The sequence below is a fragment of the Lagenorhynchus albirostris genome, chromosome 14 (assembly GCF_949774975.1).
Source record: "Lagenorhynchus albirostris chromosome 14, mLagAlb1.1, whole genome shotgun sequence".
NCBI lineage: Eukaryota > Metazoa > Chordata > Mammalia > Artiodactyla > Delphinidae > Lagenorhynchus > Lagenorhynchus albirostris.
Genome location: NC_083108.1, coordinates 81,897,095 through 81,916,657, shown reverse-complemented (window position 1 = coordinate 81,916,657; position 19,563 = coordinate 81,897,095). Strand labels below are relative to the sequence as shown.

At 52.4% G+C, this 19,563-nt stretch overlaps 1 protein-coding gene across 2 annotated transcripts; it reads left to right on the top strand.

Moving 5' to 3' along the window:
* Positions 1-9,717: 9,717 nt before the first annotated feature.
* CDK2AP1 (cyclin dependent kinase 2 associated protein 1) lies at positions 9,718-19,524 on the top strand. Of its 2 annotated transcripts, none has more exons than XM_060170397.1 (4): positions 9,718-10,072; positions 14,608-14,705; positions 16,229-16,355; positions 18,720-19,524. In XM_060170397.1, the coding sequence occupies exons 1-4, from the start codon at positions 10,018-10,020 to the stop codon at positions 18,785-18,787; spliced, it is 348 nt and encodes a 115-aa protein (XP_060026380.1). In that variant the 5' UTR covers positions 9,718-10,017; the 3' UTR covers positions 18,788-19,524. The 2 variants fall into 2 exon arrangements, with proteins under 2 accessions (XP_060026380.1, XP_060026382.1); XM_060170399.1 differs by lacking the exon at positions 9,718-10,072 and adding an exon at positions 12,260-12,353.
* Positions 19,525-19,563: the final 39 nt, after the last annotated feature.

Genomic DNA, 19,563 nt, shown 5'->3' with positions numbered 1-19,563 from the left:
ACATTTGGGCCGGGCCATTCTTTGCAGAGAGTGGGGTGATGTGGGGACCGTCCTGTGCATTGTAGGGTGTAGAGCAGCATCCCTGCTTCCACCCACTAGGTGCCAGTAGTACACACTGTGTACCCTGCACCCCCCAGTTACGGAAATCCAAAATGTCTCCAGACATGGCCTAATGTCCTGAGGATCAAAATCGCCTCTAAGCAAATTAATCATACAGACGCAAAAGCTGGTGTCTGATCTGTGTGTGTGCGTGCACAAATTTGTGTGTGTTTTACAGAGGACAAGACCCATGAGCAAGGGGGCACCACCCTTGAGATAACAGAAAATACAAACTTTAACTGGCTGGGGGTTTGGAGTATGTACAATACAATTTCCATAAGTATGAATATTTATCAGCTAGTCATTTGAGAGCATGATGTAAAGAAGCCATCTGTGGAGGCCTTTATGGAGAGAAAAGAGGCTAAAAGAAATGTGCAAAATGTTTATTTTTAGAGCCCAACTCTCAGCAAGTTGGCTTCGTCCTCCGAAAGCTGCCCACTCTGGGCGTCAAGTGCATCGTTGGGTTAGGAGAGGCGAGTGCCACACTGCTGGTTCCAAGTCACCATCCACCTAAGAATTACCACCAGGTAGCATGCAAAGGTAGGATGGCTGGGTGGACACCACATTAGTCTGGGATACTTAATTTTTATGTTTTTGATTGGTAGTTTGCTTGAATAAGTAATACCAACACCTGACGCAAGTCAACAGGCAGATGAGAACATACAGTGAACGTTCGCGCGCTCTGCTCCTCCCGCTTGGCCCCCGTTCTTCTTTCCAAGGCAGCCATTCTCGCCAGTTTCTTCAGTATCCTTTCTTGGGGAACTTTAGAGGGTAAATTTTTGAGTATCACAAAAAATGCTCTAGCTTCTGTTGTTTATCTTTGGTTGTAGGCAAGATTCATTTTCACAAAGATGTGCAATTACTGGAGAAATCCAAATTAGAATAAATTATTAATTGTAGGAAATTGAGAAATTCATGAACCTTCAGTAGAAAGGTGTTTTGTGAAGATGTCCACTGTTTAGAGCCATAAGAGGTCTCTAGAATCCCCTTTTTCATCTTCAGGCCTAGATCAAGATAAAATACAGTGCTCTCAATTTCTGCAGTAGTACTGGATTTTCTGTTTAGCTTTCTTTCCCCACAGTTTGTTTTTACATGTGTGTTTCCTGTTCAGAGGTATTGATATGAAAAGCTGTTTATCATGTCCTCACATGTTTGCATGCCCCATTTCTATATTTATTTGGCTGCATCGGGTCTGGTTGCAGCACGCGGGCTTCTCTCTAGATGTGGCCTGTGGGTTTTCTCTTCTCTAGTTGTGGCATGCAGGCTCCAGGGTGTGCAGGCTCTCTAGCTGTGGTGTGCAGGCTCCAGGGCATGTGGGCTCTGTACTTTGTGGCATGTGAGCTTGGTAGTTGTGGCGCACAGGCTTAGTTGCCCTGCGGAATGTGGGATCTTAGTTCCTGGACCAGGGATTGAACCCTCGTTCCCTGCCTTGAAAGGTGGATTCTTTACCACTGGACCATGGGAAGTCCTGCATGCCCCATTTTTGACTTTCTATCGTAGATCAGACTTAAGAAACAAACTTTTGGGCTTCCCTGGTTGCGCAGTGGTTAAGAATCTGCCTGCCATTGCAGGCGCCACAGGTTCGATCCTTGGTCTGGGAAGATCCCACGTGCTGTGGAGCAGCTAAGCCTGTGCGCCACAACTACTGAGCCTGTGCTCTAGAGCCCGCGAGCCACAACTACTGAGCCCATGTGGCACAACTACTGAAGCCCACGTGCCTAGAGCCTGTGCACAGCAGCAAGAGAAGCCACTGCAATGAGAAGCCTGAGCACCTCAAAGAAGAGTAGCCCCCGCTCGCCGCAACTAGAGAAAGCCCGCGTGCAGCAGCGAAGACCCAGCATAGCCAAAGATAAATAAAATAAATAAATTTATTTTAAAAAAAAACTTGATATAAAGTATGGTTTTACTGTCCTGAGGATATAAACCACACTGGAGTCACTAACTACTGATTTAATCATGACACTTCACCCACAGCTTGTCTGGTTGTCAAACTGTTTGGTCTGATTGCCTTACTTAACTAGTTTCTTCAGTCAGTGGTCTCCAAACTTTTTTGGTCACATGTTCTAATAAGTGTTTCTGAGTATACTTCCACTATTGTTTATTAAGTTATTTATAAGTCCTATGTGTACTTCTGTGCTAATATGTATGTGGTAAATCCCACATAAGCAGGAATTCTAATATTCCCTCCGGTGAATCACCCTTCTTACCATGTGAGGCAGGTGCACCCCACTTTGGAGCTGATTGCCCCAGAATGGTGATGGAAACTGTGTCAAAATGATTTCAAGGCCTTCCCGGGCTGACGTTTTTCCTTAGAGAAAATGGCACGTGTGTTGTCTGTCTGCCTTCTTAGGATGTTGGCGTTTTGAGAATTCTTAGAGCTTCATCCCGCTCAACCTCCGTAGTCTTACAGATGAAACTAAGGCCTGGATAGGTTAAACAAGTTATTTGAGGCCTAAAGAGAGGGTCCTGGTGGATCCAGAACTAAGATTTATCTCCTGAGGTTCTTGCAGGCCAAGCCCTTTCACTAGCCGCCTCCTTCTCCTTCATCTGCTCTAATCCCTGGCAAGCCACTCTGTGACATGTCCATTGAACTAATAAGGGACCATTCTAGATCCTTCTAAAACCGCTCCTTTAAAGGGACCTGTTTGGAGTTCAGGGTTTTTGAGCCCAAGCCACCCGTTCTCTTTGCCTGACACTGCAATAAATCTTTCTTTGCTGAAAAAAATAAAAATAAAGGGACGTATTTGAGGGAGTTTCACACAGATGTTTTTAGTGGAGCCACTAGGAATGGTTTTTTTCCCCTTTTTAGGGGTTTGAACTCTCAGAGGAGAAAGGGAAAAAAATCCGGATCCTTTTTTTTTTTTTTCTGCGGTACGTGGGCCTCTCATTGTTGTGGCCTCTCCCGTTGCGGAGCACAGGCTCCGGACGCGCAGGCTCAGCGACCGTGGCTCACGGGCCCAGCTGCTCCGCGGCATGTGGGATCTTCCAGGACCGGGGCACAAACCCGTGTCCCCTGCATCGGCAGGTGGACTCTCAACCACTGCGCCACCAGGGAAGCCTCTGGATCCTTTTTTGAAGCCTGTTGTAGTGGGTTGAATAGTGCTCCCCTACCCCCCCCAAAAAAAATTAAGAAAATATGTCCACCTGGAATCTGTAAATGTGACCTTTTGGGGATAAAAGGTCTTTGCAGATGTAATTAATTTAAGGATCTTGAGATGACATCATCCTGGATTAAGGTGGGTACTCAGTCCAATGACAAGTGTTCTTAAAAGAGACGGGGAGAAGACAGAGAAGAAGGCCACCTGAAGGCAGAGCTGGAGGGATGCAGCCACAAGCCACAGAATGCATGGAGCCACCAGAAGCTGGAAGAGGCAAAGTATCGTCCCTTAGAGCCTTCAGAGGGAATGTGGCCCATCCCATACCTTGATTTCAGACTTCTGGCCTCCAGAACTGAGAGCAAATAAGTCTCTGTTGTTTTAAGTCACCAGTTAGTGGTAATTAGTTATGGCAACCCCAGGAAGCTAACACATCTGTTATGGAAAGTGAATTGTGAGCAGGAAGGTTGAGAACAGGAGTACCGCGTGCAAATGAGAATTGATCTTGCTTTGTCTCATTTCTAGGAGCACAGTGAGGCCCTTTATGGAATGTTCTGTATGCCTTGACTAGACATTCGAGGATGCAGTTCTTTCCTTCAAGTGGCTCAGACTCATGAAGGAGACTGACCAGGTTAAATACAATAGCGGGCATTAGCAGAGGGGCAGCCAGGCAGGGAAGTCTTTTCAGAGGTGGGGATAGTTGAGCTGGGCTTTGAAAGCTGAGCAGGAGTTGGCCAAGTGGAACACAAGGGCACGGTGGTGTAACGAAGGCTCGGACGTGGGAATGAACAAGCACCAGGGTCATAATCCAGTCTGGCCTGAAGAAGAATAACTAGTGAAAGGCGAGGCTCCAGTGTGGTGAGGTAAGAGAGGACAGCTAAATGGGGCTGCCATGCCTGGAATGATAAGCTTCATCAAGACATGGGGATGGTCTTCCTCTGCTGCCCCTAGAATAGTGCCTGACACTCAGACTCTTGATAACTATTTGTTGAATAAAGGGGGAAAACCCCCACACGATCTCAATAGGTGCAAAAAAAAACATTTGACAAAATCCAACTCTTTCATGATAAAAACACTCAACAAACTAGGAAGAGAAGGGTCCACCCTCAACTTGATAAAAGGCATCTATGAAAAGCCCACAGTGAACATCACACTGAATGGTGAAAGACTAAAATCTTTGCCCCTAATAAGGAACGAGACAAGGATGTCTGCTCTTACCACTTCTATCCAGTGCTGTCCTGGAGGCTCTAGTCAGGGCTGTTTGGCAAGAAAAAGAGAGAAAAGGCATCCCATTTGGAAAGGGAGAACTAGATGACATGATCTTATATATAGAGGACCCTAAAGAATCTCCATGCCGACACAAAACAGCTATTACAGCTAAAAAGTGAGTTCAGGAAAGTGGCAGGATACAAGACAGTATAGAAAAATCACTTGTATTTCTACACACTAGAGAGAAATAATCCAAAAATTAAGTAAATTCCATTTACAATAGCATCAAAAATAATGAAATACTTAGGAATGCAGTAAACCAAAGAAGTACAGGACTTGTACACTGAAAACTGAAAAATTGTTGAAATTAAAGAAAGAAGACCTGGGGGCTTCCCTGGTGGCACAGTGGTTGAGAGTCCGCCTGCCAATGCAGGGGACACGGGTTCTGCCCTGGTCCGGGAAGATCCCACATGCCGCGGAGCAACTAAGCCTGTGTGCCATGGCCGCTGAGCCTGCGCGTCCGGACCCTGTGCTCCGCAGCGGGAGAGGCCACAACAGTGAGAGGCCCTCGTACCACAAAAAAAAAAAAAAAGAAAAAAAGAAGACCTAAATGAATGGAAAGACATCCTGCATTCATGGATTGGAAGACTTAACATTGAAATTAAGATTGCAGTACTCCCTAACTTGATACACAGATTTAATACAAGCCCGATCAAAATTCCAACTAATTTTTTATACATTTAATTAATTATTAATTTATTTGGCTGTGTTGGGTCTTCGTTGCTGTGCACAGGCTTTCTCTAGCTGCGGCAAGCGGGGGCTACTCTTCGTTGCGGTGAGTGGGCTTCTCACCGTGGTGGCTTCTCTTGTTGCGGAGCACGGGCTCTAGGTATGTGGGCTTCAGTAGTTGTGGCACGTGGGCTTAGTAGCTGTGGCTCGCAGGCTCTAGAGCACAGGCTCAGTAGTTGTGGCACATGGGCTTAATTGTTCCGCGGCATGTGGGATCCTCCTGGACCAGGGCTTGAACCTGTGTCCCCTGCATTGGCCAGTGGATTCTTAATCACTGTGCCACCAGGGAAGCCCCCAACTGTATTTTTTGTTTTTTGGGTTTTTTTGGTGGTTTTTTTTTTTTTGCGAAAAAGGACAAGCTGATCCTAAAATTCATAGGGAAATGCAAAGGACCCAGAATAGCTAAAATAATCTTGACAAAGAAATATAAAGTTGGAGCACTCAGCACTTCCTGAATTTAAAGCTTACTCCAAAGCTACAGTAATCAAATCAGTGGAGTACCGACACAAGGATAGATTCCACAGATCGATGGAATAGAATTGAGAGTCCAGAAATAAACTCATATTCATCGTCAGTGGATTTTCAACAAAGGTGTCAAGACCATGCAACGGGGAAAGAATAAACTTTTCAACAAATGGTACGGAGACAACTGGATATCCACATGAAAGAATGAATCTGGACACACTTCATACACAAAAACTAACTAAAAATGGATCAAAGACCTAAATGTAAGAACAAAAACTATAAAAACTATTTGAAGAAAACTTAGGTGAAACTTTATGACCTTGGACAAGATATGGTACCAAAACACAAGCAAATAAAAATTTAAAAATAGATACGTTGGACTTTATCAAAATTTAAAACTTTTGTGGAATTCCCTGGCGGTCCAGTGGTTAGGACTCCACGCTCTCATTGCCAAGGGCCCGGGTTTGATCCCTGGTCGGGGAACTAAAATCCCACAAGCTGCGCAGTGCGGCCAAAAAAAAAAAAAAAAATTAAAAACATTTGTGTATCAAAGGACACTATCAAGAAGATGAAAAGATAGCCCACAGAATGGGAGAAAATATTTGCAAACTATAAATCTGAGAAGGGACAAGTATCCAGAATAAAGAAGTCTTTCAACTTAACATAAAAACTCAAGTTAAAAAATGGGTAAAGGATTGGAATAGATGTTTCTCCAAAGAAGATACACAAATGGCCAGTATGCACATGAAAAGAAGCTCAACATCATTCATTAAAGAAATGCAGGGCTTCCCTGGTGGCGCACTGGTTGAGAGTCTGCCTGCTGATGCAGGGGACACGGGTTCGTGCCCCGGTCCAGGAGGATCCCATATGCCGCGGATCGGCTGCGCCCGTGAGCCATGGCCGCTGAGCGTGCGCGTCTGGAGCTTGTTGCTCCGTAATGGGGGAGGCCACAACAGTGAGAGGCCAGCGTATCGCAAAAAAAAAAAAAAAAATGCAATTCAAAACCATGAGATTCCAGTTCACACCCACTAGGATGCCTCAAATAAAAAAGCCAGATATGGGCTTCCCTGGCGCAGTGGTTTAGAATCCATCTCCCAATGCAGGGGACACGGGTTCAAGCCCTGGTCCGGGAAGATCCTACATGCCGCGGAGCAGCTAAGCCTGTGGGCCACAACTAATGAGTCTGCGCTCTAGAGCCCACGTGCCACAACTACTGAGCCCATGTGCCACAACTACTGAAGCCCACACACCTAGAGCCCGTGCTGCACAGCAAGAGAAGCCACTGCAATGAGAGCCCCGTGCACCGCAACCAAGAGTAGCCCCCGCTCGCCACAACTAGAGAAAGCCTGCGTGCAGCAACAAAGACCCAATGCAGCCAAAAATAAAATAAATTAAAAAAAAAAGCCAGATAGTAAAGGTGTTGGTGAGGATATGGAGAAATTGGAAAATTTATACATTGCTGTTGGGAATATAAAATGATATAGTCACTATGGAAAGAAGTGTTGCAATTCCTCAAAAAGTTAAACGTAGAGTTACTATGTAACCCAGCAATTCCAGTCCTGGGTATATACCCCCCCGTATTGAAAACATGTTCACAAAACTTGTACATAAATGTTCATAGCAGCTTTATTCCTAATAGTCAAAAAGTGGAAACAATGTCCATCAGCTAATGAATGGATAAACAAAATGTGGTCTATTTATACAATGGAATATTATTCAGCCATAAAAGGAACAAAGTCCTGATACATGTTGCAACATGGATTGACCTTGAAAGTATTATGCTAAGTGAAAGAGGCCATACACGTAACTGATTCCATGCATATGAAATGTCCAGAATAGGTCTGTCCCTAGACATAGAAAGTAGATTAGCAGTTGCCTAAAGCTATGGGTAGTGGAGAATGGGGAGTGACTGCTGTTCAGTTTCCTTTGGGGATGACAGAAATGTTCTAGAATTAGATAGTTGTGATGATTGCACAACTCTGTGCTTATACTAAGTCCCGCTGAATTGTATATTTTTAAATGGTGAATTTTATACTAAGTGAACTAGGTCTCAATTAAAAACAAAAGGAAAAATATTTTCCAATGATGATCATTGAGGGGGCATCGTGGTAAAAATACAATATGGAAAGAGAATAGCGCACACATCTGTAGAAGGGACTGAAGCAGGCCACTGAGATCTGGATTCTTGCCCCAAGGAAATGGAGGCTTAGTCCAACAGCGAATAGGTGATGGAGGCAGAATACATACCAAGGTCTGTCAGCCTGGGAGCCCTCTGCTTATAGCTTCTAGCCCTGAACTGGTCCAGTAGGAAAACCACTAGGTATTGTGGCTACCGAGCACTTGAAATGTGGCCAGTTGGAGTTAGGATGAGATGTAAAGGTAAAATACACGCTGGGTTTTGAAGACTTAGTCTTATAAAAAGAAAGTATCTTAATAATTGCTTTATATTCATTATATATCAAAATCATACTGTTTCGCGATATATTGTGTTAAATAAAATATAAAGATTCATTTCACCAGTTCTTTTTACTTTCTAAAATGTGACTACTAAAACTTTTAAATTATATGTGGCTTGCAATACTTTTCTATTGGACAGTGCTACTTTAGACTATTGGTCCCCTGGGAGCAGGGTAGGAAAGGGTGATATTAATTTATCTGTGAAATAAAATTTCATTGAGCATCCTTGGCTGAATCAGCCTAAAGCTGACCACAAGGGGTCCTGGGAAGGGGGTGTCGACTGTACCTTCAATCCTAAAGGGACAGAGGGAAGGAATTGGTGGTATCCCTTCCCTCAGGCAAAGAGGTTGAGGCCTTCCTCACTAGATTCAGATGTATCTGAATGTCTATGGTTAATCAAGAAATCTGCAAAGCATGGCGATTAAAAAAGGCAGAAAAGGGTGGGCATCTTGTGTATTTTGACAAGATTTACTATTTAAGCAGAACTCTGGACTTCCCCAGTGGCGCAGTCGTTAAGAATCCGCCTGCCAATGCAGGGTACACATGGGTTTGAGACCTGGTTGGGGAAGATCCCACATGCCGGGGAGCAACTAAGCCTGTGCGCCACAACTGCTGAGCCTGCGCTCTACAGCCTGTTAGCCACAACTACTGAGCCCACGTGCCACAACTACTGAAGCCCGCGCGCCTAGAGCCCGTGCTCGGCAACAAGAGAAGCCACCGCAATGAGAAGCCTGTGCACCGCAACAAAGAGTAGACCCCGCTCACCGCAACTAGAGAAAGCCCGCGCACAGCAACGAAGACCCAACGCAGCCAAAGTAAATAAATCAATAAAATTTTAAAAAGTAATAATAAAGCAGAACTCCAAGAAATAACACCTTCAAAAGCTTCATCATCTAATGCAAAATGCATTTGATGATTGCGTATCAGTCAGATCTCAGAAGTCGGCTGGGGTCCGTCAGAGGATGATCAAAAATTGCAATGTAAAATCCAGGAGAGAGAAAACTTTGTCAAGTTTATTCTGGTACCCTTAGCGCCGGGAACAGTGCCCGGCACGTAGTAGGCGCTTCTTAGATATTTGAATGAGTTAAGATGCAAAATTATGTAGATGTGAGGGTGTATTTCCCAGGGGAGGAGGCCTCTGGGTTTTGCCCAGTCTCAAAGGAGTCTAGGCCACCAAGGGGTTAAAAACCACTTAATACCGAGAGGGACATGAAATTTATTTGAAATCAATGTCAAGAATTGGTTGTTCTTATTCTGGGGAGTAGCCAGACCTCGGCGTCTGGAATGATCTACGTGCTTAAAAATACCACTCGCCACCATTTTCTCCAGGTAATTTTCCATCCCTGCCCCCACAGTCAAGGGGAAAAAAAGTAATTCTGCAATCCTACCTAGCTTACAAAAAAAAAAAAAAAAATCGGTACAAGCACAAATCTCCAGGCGCCGCCAGCGCAGAAGAAGAAAGGGACCCACGCGGGCCTCGGGCGCCGCCGGGACCCCAGCCCCCGAAACTTTGCCAAGTTGCGGGCGCCGAGCGCGCCCGGAGGCGCGGGGCGCGGCCGCGGGCGGAGCCGCCCCCTGACGCCGGGCCGCGGCGCGCCGGGCCGCCCCCTCCCGGCCCGGGCCGGCCCCGCTGGCTCCGCTCAAAGTTTGCGGCCGCCCTTGCGCCCGCGCGCCCGCCCGATGTATGGGTGATATACTGCAGCGGGTGTCAGGGTGAGGGACGGCCATATTTGCCGGTGCGGCCCGAGCCGTCAACAACAAAAAGTGCGCGGGAGCTCGGCGGGCGCACGGACGGGCGCACGGACGCTAGGGCCGCCTCGCTGCCGCCCGGCCTCGCCGCCTTCGCCGCCGCCCTCGCGGGCCGGGCCCCGCTGCGCCCCGGCGCGCCCCGCCGCTCGGGGGGATGTCTTACAAACCGAACTTGACCGCGCACATGCCCGCCGCCTCCCTCAATGCCGGTGAGTGAGTGCGCCCCGCGGGCCGTGCGCGCCGCGCCCCAAGTGCCGCCAAGTTGGGGGTCCGCGCGCCCGGCCCCGGCTCCCGGGGCCCCGCGGCGGCCGGGGTCGGCGGGCACCGGGTCCCGGCCCGGGGCAGCGCGGCGGCCGCCGCCATGATTCCGGTGCCCGCCCTGCCAAAGTTCGCGGGTGCGCCCCGCGCCGGGCCTCGGGGCCGGGCCGGGGCCCGGGGCACGGGCGGCCGCCGCGGTCCCCCCCACGCCGGCGGCCGAGGGCTCGTGGGGAGCGCGGCGAGCGAGGGCGGGGGAGGCTTTCTCGGCTCCTTTTTCCTTGGCTTTTGGGCGGCTCGGCGAGGGCCCCTGCCGGCGGGAGTCGGGAGCGGCCGGGCCGCGCCGGGAGCGGGGCGCCGGGACCCCGGTCGCGGGCCGCCCTTAGGGAGCTGGGGGTAGGTCCGGGCAGGGGGCCTGGGCGGCAGGGGTGCACGTGAGCAAGCCCGGGCCACGCGCGGGCGGCGCTGCGGGGCGGCGAGCGTGCCAGGTGCAGCCGACCCCGAGGGAGCGGGGCCGCTGGGGTCACCGGCGGTGCAGTGGAATCGTCGGTGGGCGCCCGCCCGGCCTGGCGCGTGGGACGGGGCGCTCAAAATGGGTCGCACGGGAGGTCCCTTCAGGCGTGCGCGGAGAGAAGTTGGAGGAGATCGGGGGCCTCGGAGAGCCTGGAGGCGGCGGCTGGGGGCGTTGTTTCAGCGGGGCCCCCGCATCTCGGAGCCCCCAAGTCTGGGTTTAGAAGGCCCCCTCCTTCAGAAGCCGGAGGGGCCGTCCTCTCCTTTCCCTGGGGCTGGAGCTGGGCGGTCCCAGGAAACTCCTGCAGAAGTTGTCAGGCAGCTTTAGGCTGTGCCTAGGGTCTTGCCCCAGGGACCGAGGGCGATAGGTGAAATTGTGGGTTCAGAGGGGACCGGCTTTGTCCCTTCACCAAGGTTCTTCTCCTTTAGACTCTTGATGGGAAACAAACTTCCAAATAAGCGAGGTGCATGGAGGGGGCTTGGGAGGGAGGGGATTGGCCTTGCTGGTCAGAAATGCCACGCCGGCAGTTGGCCGAAAGTTTTGGGCCTTGTCTCCGAATGTTGACTCCAGAATTCCAAAAATTTGAAGAGGCCCCCAGGAAAGCAATATATGTATATGCATATGTGTGTATAGGTGTGTGTGTGTGTGTGTGTGTGTGTGTGTGTGTGTGTGTGTGTGTGTGTGTGTGTGTGTGTGTGTGTGTGTGTTTAACTTCTTGGACACAAATTTGGGGATTGGAAAGGGTTAAGATTAAGGGGGTGGAAGGACGGGGTGGGGGATAGTTGAGTTGGTCAAATGTGGGTGCTAAGCCCCAAGAGCCCCTGTTTTCTCCTCAGATGTTCTCACCTCTTCTGGGGTCTGCACACCTTACCAAGACGGGCTTTGTGGCCACAGTATTTCTCACTGCCTCCCTCATCTGACTCCGGGGTGGGATGGGTGGAGGGTCTTGCTGCCAGCCCGGACTGGCGGGAAGTCTCAGGCTGGCTGGCCCTGGTGCAGTTGAGGCCGGCGCCCTGAATGGGGCCCTTCGGGGATTGGGGTCACAGGGTGACAGAGGCACCCGCTGGGGACCCCGAAGCCCTCTGGGCTGGCTAGCACCTGTACACAGATTTTCTTCTTTCTCCTGCGGTGAACTCCGGGAGGACTGCTGAGGTCCCCAGGTCTCTGGTGTTTTGATGGGGCCGCCCCCCTCCCCGTGGACCCCTTTAGAAAGGCCGGATCTCCCCGTGCCATTTGCATCCAAGATGGACTCTCCGCTGCCGCTCCTCCGGCTTCCTTGTCATCATCCCTCACACCCTCCAGCCCTGCCTCCTGCTCGAGAGTTGCCAAGCCTCGGCCTGGCCGGCGGTGGCAGTGGCGGAGTTAGACAAAGCCCCCGCCTCCCCGCCGGAGAGCCCCCCCAGGCGCCCCAAGTGGCGGGAAGGCCGCCAGCTCCCCAGGCCCGGGCGCTCTTTGTCTGGCTTGGGGGCGGGGAGGCGCGCCTGGCCCCAGGAGCTGCTGGCCTCTGCCAGTCCCTCCCTGGGCTCCGGGCCCTCCCTGGTCCCCGCACACTACACGCATTGTCTGCGATGCTCCGTGACGGCTGTGCTCACGCCCGGTCTGGTTTTCTCCTAGGCCTCCGGCAGCCGGCCGCTGTGTCTGCAGGAAGGTGTGGGAATGAGTGGGACTCGGGGCCCTTCCGCCAGCTCTCTCCAGGGCCGCAGACACCCCCCTCTGAACACCGAGTAAGGGACTGGCGCTGGGACACAGTCGGGGTCACCTGCCACATCACCCAGGCCGTGGGAAAGTCAAGCTCCGAGCTGTTGCCTGACTCCCATCCCCCAAGCCCCCAACCAATTCCTCCTCCTCCGCTCAGCCCCCCGGGACCTAACCCCGGCACCCTGGAGGAGCAGCATCTAGGGCCTTGAGACATTCTCGTGGGAACCATCACCTCAAACAGATGGAAAAACTGAGGCCCAGAGAGGGAAGGGCCTTTTCTTAGGTCACACAGCCGCGTATGGCGCAGCTGGACTGGCTCCTAGTCCAAGCCCTTGGCTGTGGGAGAGAAGGTGGGTCGGGGAGGCAAGAAATACAGATTTGCAGCGAGAGGAGGGCAGGAGGTGGTGCAGAGAATGAACCAGAGGTGTCCAGCTCACCTCCTGCCAGGGAGCTGGAATCTTCTAGATGGCTTGAAGTGCCGAGCGGTGCAGTAGACACCCCTCCCCCCACACAGTCTAGCGTTTAGCATCCTGGCCTTTTGGAGAGGCGTGATAAGTTGTGGTGGGCGGGACTTGAACCCTGGCCTGGGGCAGCAAAGCCTGAGCTGCCCAGACCGCACTCACCGCCCACATCAGAAGGTCAGGAAATTGGGGCTTGGCTGATGTGGCGAGGGGAGCTGGGGGTCACCCGCCCTGCCACACTCCTGTGCTCTGGCCACTGCACACCCGCAGCTGCACAACCACACACCCGGAGGTGTGGTTCTGCAGCACAGGTGTTTCAGCTACCCCACTGTAGAGGCGTGGTGGTGAGGCTCGGAGGAGCGCAGTGCTGTGCCCAGTCCCAGCTTAGACGTGGCAGGATTCACGTTTCCTGACTGGGCATCCTGTATTTGAGCATAAATCTGGGTCCCAGTGGAGAAACCCAGGCAGGCCTGAGACCGAGGAAGACACGTCGGGTACCAAGCTGCCTGCGGCTCCTGGACAGAGGGATAGGTGCGGTGTGTTAGTCTCTTCTGTGCTGTGTGGCCTGGGGCAGTGCCCGCCCTCTCTGGTCTGTGTTTCTGTCTCTGCAGTGAGGGGCTCCAGGGCCCCTTCCAGCTCCAGCAGCCTGAGCTCCTGAACTTCCTTCCTCCCCTGCCCCCTCCCCTTGCCCACACCAGATGAGCAGCTGGTCGGTTTGGCCGGCCTGGCACCAGCTGTCCATCCCTGGGGGCCAAGTCTGCAGAGCCCGCCGTGTGCGTGAGAGAGAGACAGTTTGGCTCCGGGGAAGGCAGGCAGAAGGGAAGCTGCTCCCCGGCCGGGCGTGGAGGCATGCGGGCAGCTGCTGAGGAGGGCTAGGTAGATTCTCCATGGTTACCGCTGTTCGTAATTCTGCAGGACATCCTTTACTTGCTAATGACCACTCGGACGCCATTATGGGTCTGCATGCTTCCAGCTACTGAGCTGGAGCTGGAAAATTCCCTGCTGAGGGCCTCCCCACCCCCCATGCAGGAGACTCCGTTCTGAGCCGGGCCCTGGCCCCCCGTGGTCCCTCTGCTGAGGGACAGTGTCTCCCAGTGTTACAGTCCATAAGTGGGGTCTTACGCCTCCCCCATGGGGGTGGAGCCAGCTGGGCATAGATTCAGACTGCCGAGAGTCTTGTTCCCTCTTTGGGGAGGGGCGACAGGAGCTCAGAGAGGTTGAGGGGCTTGTCCAAGGACACACAGACAGGCTGTGATGTGCTTCAGATTCCTGACTTTGTGTCCAGTACCCCAGTCCCCAGCCAGGGTTGGGTCTCAACAACCTCCAGATCTTCCCCTGTCTTCCTCACCATATACTCCAGCAGAGTTTTGGGCACACAGGAAGTCTCAGCCCAGGTGTGGACCAGCCTTAGTAGCAGATGGGCTCTTGTGGCAGCCATGTGTCTCTAGGATATCAACCTCTGGGGAGCAGGACCCAGGAAAAGGGGACTTGCAAGGGTTAGGCTGAGAATAGCAGCAGCTTTCGTCTTTGCTACCAGTTTTGACTGCATGTATGGGAAGGATTTCTGTGATTGATTAGCAATGTCTGCTGTGGTGATGGGCGTGAAGAGCAGTGGTCTGTTAGCTACATTTTACCATCAGTCATCTACGCCGAGTATCAGCCGTGGCCAAACTAGAGGACAGGAATAGGGTTCTTTATCCTCAGAGACAAAAGACCACTGTTGATGGCATGAGTTCTGGGCAGGGGGACTCAGAGTCCTTACCTCGGATACAGTTAGCCAAGGCTACTTGATTACTGACTCCTGTCTCCTCCCCTGTAGCTGGGAGTGTCCACCCGCCCTCCACCAGTATGGCGACGTCATCACAGTACCGCCAGCTGCTGAGTGACTACGGGCCGCCATCTCTAGGCTACACCCAGGTATGGCAGCGGGGGTGGGATGTGCGGTGGGAGGGGCCCTAGGGGCGGCCTGGGCCAGAGGGGAAGTGGTGAAAGGAGTAGAAATGATGGAGCTGTCATCTGAGCTTCCTCAACCCAGGGCTCAAGGCATCAGAATGGAGACGTGGCAGGGGGTTTCACGGGGGACACCGAGTGACAGGAAGGGGTGGGAGAGCCCAAAGAAGGCTGGAAGCCCCGAGAGCCACAGTTCCCCATGGGGCCACCACCCCACGTGTGTCCCTGGTGGGCCTCCTCGTGCCTGGTCCCTGGGGAAGTGAGGTCTGGCCTTGACTCTGTATCTGAGCTTGGACAGAGGAGGGGGGCCCTGCTCCCACTCACTCCCCACAAGGTCATGGGCCCTGCAGGGAGGACGGGCCCATATCCTAGTGGAGTCCAGATGCGTTGCACCGAGAGCTGCTGGCCCCTCAGTTTTACACATGCTTCCACCAGTTTCGGGACTGTGGACCGCCCCTGCCCCAACCTCGCGGAGACTTGCTTTCCCCACCGGGTTGGCGGGCCCTCAGGGGAGGTGGCCGCTGGCCGCCAGGGAGGGGACCCGGGCCACTAGCCGGGAGATTCCCGTGGCTGCCACTTGCGTTCCGAGGTCGCCACGGAGGCCGGCCCCACGGATGAGGCGGCGGCTGGGAGCCGTGCCCCGCCAGGCCGTCCTGCCCCCGGAGGGGAGGCGGGCACGGGCGAGGACCCCCTGAAGAGGTGGCGGCGGGAGGCTGCTGCCGAGCTGGATGAGGAGAGGAGGAAGGACCAGGAGGCCAGGAGGCGGAGGCGGCAGAGGAGTGGGGAGCAGGCGAGGGCCTGGGAGGGGAGGTGGCCGCCCTGATGCAGCTGTGGGGGGGGGCGGGGGAGGCGGGGCCAGGGAGGTCCGGCTGAGGCCCACAGGCCGACGGGACCCAGCCTCCTTGCTCCGGGTGTTTGCTCGGGCTGTTTGTGGGGTTCTGGAGAGAAGGGGTTTCTGTGTGGTGGGCCCTGCCTGCGGGGGAGGATGGATGAATTTAAATACATTCTGGGCTCTGTCTGGGTGGTCCCTGGCAGTTTTTGTGGTCCTGCTGACCCCACGTGTGGCCTCCATCTCTTCCGCCCACTCTGGACCCTCAGCACGCCCCCTCCCCCCCCATCACTTGCCCGCCCATCGGCTCCTTCAAGGAGATTCTCAGTGAACACTTTCCTATCGACAAGCCGGTCTTTTTTTTTTTTTTTCATTTGAGATGATAAAAGGGCTTTCTGCAGACTGCTGGGTGGTTGCCTTGAGTGTGCGGGGACAGTAGAGAGGGCCGGCTCCCTGCTCTGTGCTTGTCGCCCAGGTGGGCCGTGCCTGGCCGCAGCTGCCCTGGAGTCTGGGCCAGGCCGCCCTCCCTCCACCACCTGCCCCCTGCTCGGGCCTCTCCCCAGCCCTGCCCTCGTGGAGCTGGCATGCTGTGGGGTCCTGACCACGGCATTGGGGTCAGGTTGGGTTCAATCCTCCTGAACCCTTTTCTTTCTGATTCTAGGGAACTGGGAACAGCCAGGTGCCCCAGAGCAAATACGCTGAGCTGTTGGCCATCATCGAAGAGCTGGGGAAAGAGATCAGACCCACCTACGCGGGCAGCAAGAGTGCGATGGAGAGACTAAAACGAGGTAAATCGTGGGCCCGGGACTCCCGTGACAGGTGACGCCTCGCTGCTGGCGGACCCCACGGCACTGGCCTAGTAACTGTCTTGAAAGATTTTCTGGGGAAAACGGAGGGTGGCAGATGGAAGAGTCCCCTGCGGCACAGGGGCTCCCGCTTTGTTACAGAATTACCGTTGGCTGTGGAGGTGTCAGGCTGGGTGAGCGGGTCTGTAGGATGAACATCTGATGGAAGGGGCTTGGCGGCCAGTTGTCAGATGCAGCGTCTAAGAAGGGAATCCCCAGGACTCCCCTGGTGGTCCGGTGGTTAGGTCTCCACGCTTCCACTGCAGCGGCCTCGGGTTCGATCCCTGGTCAGGGAACTAAGATCCTGCAAGCTTCATGGTGCGGCCAAAAAAAAAAAAAAAAAAAAAAAGTCTTTGTACCCAGATCCTGCAGCTCTGCCTCACGCCCGCTCTGCTCCTGTTGGCCGACACTGGTCCTAGGAGCCCTGGGCGGCCCAATAAGGTAGGCTCCCAACTTGGGTGAGGCCAGTGACACGAGGCCAAGGGGGCCTGCGTTGCTCTCTGCTGTCCTTGGAGCGAGGCCCAGGGGGGCGTGTGGTCCGTCGCAGTCTGGGGCGGGAGAGTGAGAATGCTTTGAAGTTCTTTCCTGATTGAAGAGGGAGGAAGGGCGGGAGGATGGTGCCACAGGAAGAAAGTGACTCACGTGAAGAGGTGACTGGCCAGCTGACTTCAGAAGGCAGAGAAATAGGTTGTTTTTTGCTGCTTCATGAAGTGAAAGCGGCGTGGAGAGGAGAAAAGGATTTCTATTTTAGAAGGTGGCAGTTCAGAGCACGGTGGCTTATGTGTGAATTTAATTTTAGGAGTTTTTTTTTTTTTTAAGGTTAGAGAAGCAAATTTGGAGAAAATCGAGAGGGAAATGTTCTGTGGCTATAAATCTGGGGCGTGACAGGGGGGCTGCAGTTGAGGCCACGGCTCCAGTGATGGCAAGGCCGGCTGAGGACAGGCTCCCACCCAGAGCAGTGGGCCGGTTCATGACACCTTTGTGAAAAGACTGACCGATTGCAGAGCTGGATCGGGGAATAACAGGCACAGGTGTGGGGAGGGGGGCTGGCAGTTAGAGGCTGGAACGGAAGAGGGCTCGGGGAAGAGAAGGAGCTTAACCCCCAATCCAGCCCTGGGGGTCAGGTGGGCATCGCTCTGCCCACAGTGCTGGTAACGGGAGTGCCGGTTACCTGATTGCAAATGCCTGGGAAGATGCTGGACCCCGCAGTCTCTCTGACAGGCGACCTGCAGCCTCCCAACAAAGCTGGCAGTTCAGGTCAACACGTGGATACACCTGGTGACTGCTTCAGGGCACATCCTGGGTGAGCAGCTGGCCCCAGTCACCCTGACACCCTGGCCAAGTTTACATCATAGCAAAGTAAGGAGGACACAAGGGAGTCAAGCGCCAAGAATGCTTTTTGCGTTTTTTAATGGTGAAAAAAATACGATTTTGTGACATGTGAAAATTATGTTAAATTCAGACTTCAGTGTTGTAAGTAAAGACTTGTTGGAACACGGCCCCACCCATTGCTTATTAATGTCTGCGGCTGCTGTCACAGTACAATGGCAGAGTGGAGTAGCTGCGACAGTGGCTACACAGCCCTTTCCAGAAAGTCTTCGGAAGCTCTGGCGGGTAAGATTTGTGAGGTGGGGACACCTGAGTGACTTGGGGTGTCATTCCCAGTGCCCTCTGGGGGTTTAGCTCTTGGAAGGAGTAGATTCTTGGTGTCTATTAAAATGAAATCAATATTTCATGAAGTTCAGTAAAGCCAAAAAAAGAAAAAAACCCCACAAAACCCAAACAAGCAATAGATAACTCCCAAACTATAGAGATAAAAGATGAGGGGAGAATAATAGTGCAGAAGGTGGCACCCGTCCCCTGGGGGGAAGGACAAGGCAGTGGACCAAGGTGGCCTGAGTGAGCACTCGTCTCGCACCCGAACCGCCAGGCTGCCTGACATTGTCAAGCCCTTTCTAGAATTTAGGAAAAATAATGGTTTGAAGGCGTGGAATCTCCAAAGCGGGTCCCTGCTTAAAGAACTTGGGTGGGGACACACGGCCTCCTGTCATCTGGACGGTAACATGGTTCAAATAGAGTCACGTCATAAAAAGAGAGCTTGCTGGCTGTCACCTTGAGCATGGGAAGAAACTTTTAGGGAGACGTGAAGAGGGGTTTTGGCTTTGAGGGGTGGGATGGGGTTTGGGGTGTTGGATGCAGGTCCCGAGTTTCCTCCAGTCTGAGGGTTTCGCGGTTGGTTTGGAAGGACCCTCCTCCTCTTCTGGAATGGGCGCTGCTGGCTGACGTCCGCCTCTGCTTCTCTTCCAGGCATCATCCACGCTCGAGGGTTGGTGCGGGAGTGCTTGGCTGAAACGGAACGGAATGCCAGGTCTTAGCTGCCCTGTGAGCCTGGACGGTTTTCCATCTTCGGAGAGAAGTTACAGTTCATCTCCCCTGTTCAGATGAAACTTTTGTTTTCAAAATGGTAACAGTTTGGTTTCTCCTCCCCCTGCCCCTCCCATGGTTCACTAGGCTCCGAATCTACAGTCTGTAAGATTGAGGAAAGATTTTGCAGTTGATTGGGAGTTACATTTTAAATAGTTAGGAACTACCCAGGTGTTTGTTGTTGTTTTTTAAAGCATTGATTCAAAAGATGCACGTAAAAATTACCTATCTTACAGCAAACTAGTTTGCCTTCAAGATACCACTGTCTCGCTCTCCTCTTTTGAATACATTTATGTTACCCGGATTGTTCTTTGATCCTTTTCATAAGCTGATACAACTTGAAGGGTTTTTTTTGTAGTGCGGACTTGACAGCACACTTAGCTAGTAGCTGGTCCCCTCGTTTCCCATACACTATAGATTCTGCTTAACGTAAATTCTTTTTTGCTTAAGCATTTGCATGACTATTAGTGCTCTGAAGTCGACTTTTAAAATGCACAAGTTATATACATACAGAAGAAAGAGCAACCTCCCAAACCAAACCCAACAAGGATCCCCGAAATTTTTCCTGAGACTGTATGTAGATTTCAGTTCTGCCTTTCCTGTAAGTTGATCCAAACATCTGGAAGAAAATGGGACTGTTTGCATCTTTGTATTTATTACTCGATGTAATAAAGCTTATTTTCATTAACAGCTTGTATTAAGATGTGGGTTCCGCAAATTCTTGGTG

What these genes read in the sequence shown, in the direction of transcription:
- CDK2AP1 (XM_060170397.1), top strand. Translation starts at nt 10,018, where the DNA reads ATGTCTTACAAACCGAACTTGACCGCGCACATGCCCGCCGCCTCCCTC. An exon ending in CGCCGCCTCCCTCAATGCCG is followed by an intron (nt 10,073 to 14,607) that starts GTGAGTGAGTGC and finishes CCTCCCCTGTAG; the next exon opens with CTGGGAGTGTCCACCCGCCC. An exon ending in CATCTCTAGGCTACACCCAG is followed by an intron (nt 14,706 to 16,228) that starts GTATGGCAGCGG and finishes TTCTGATTCTAG; the next exon opens with GGAACTGGGAACAGCCAGGT.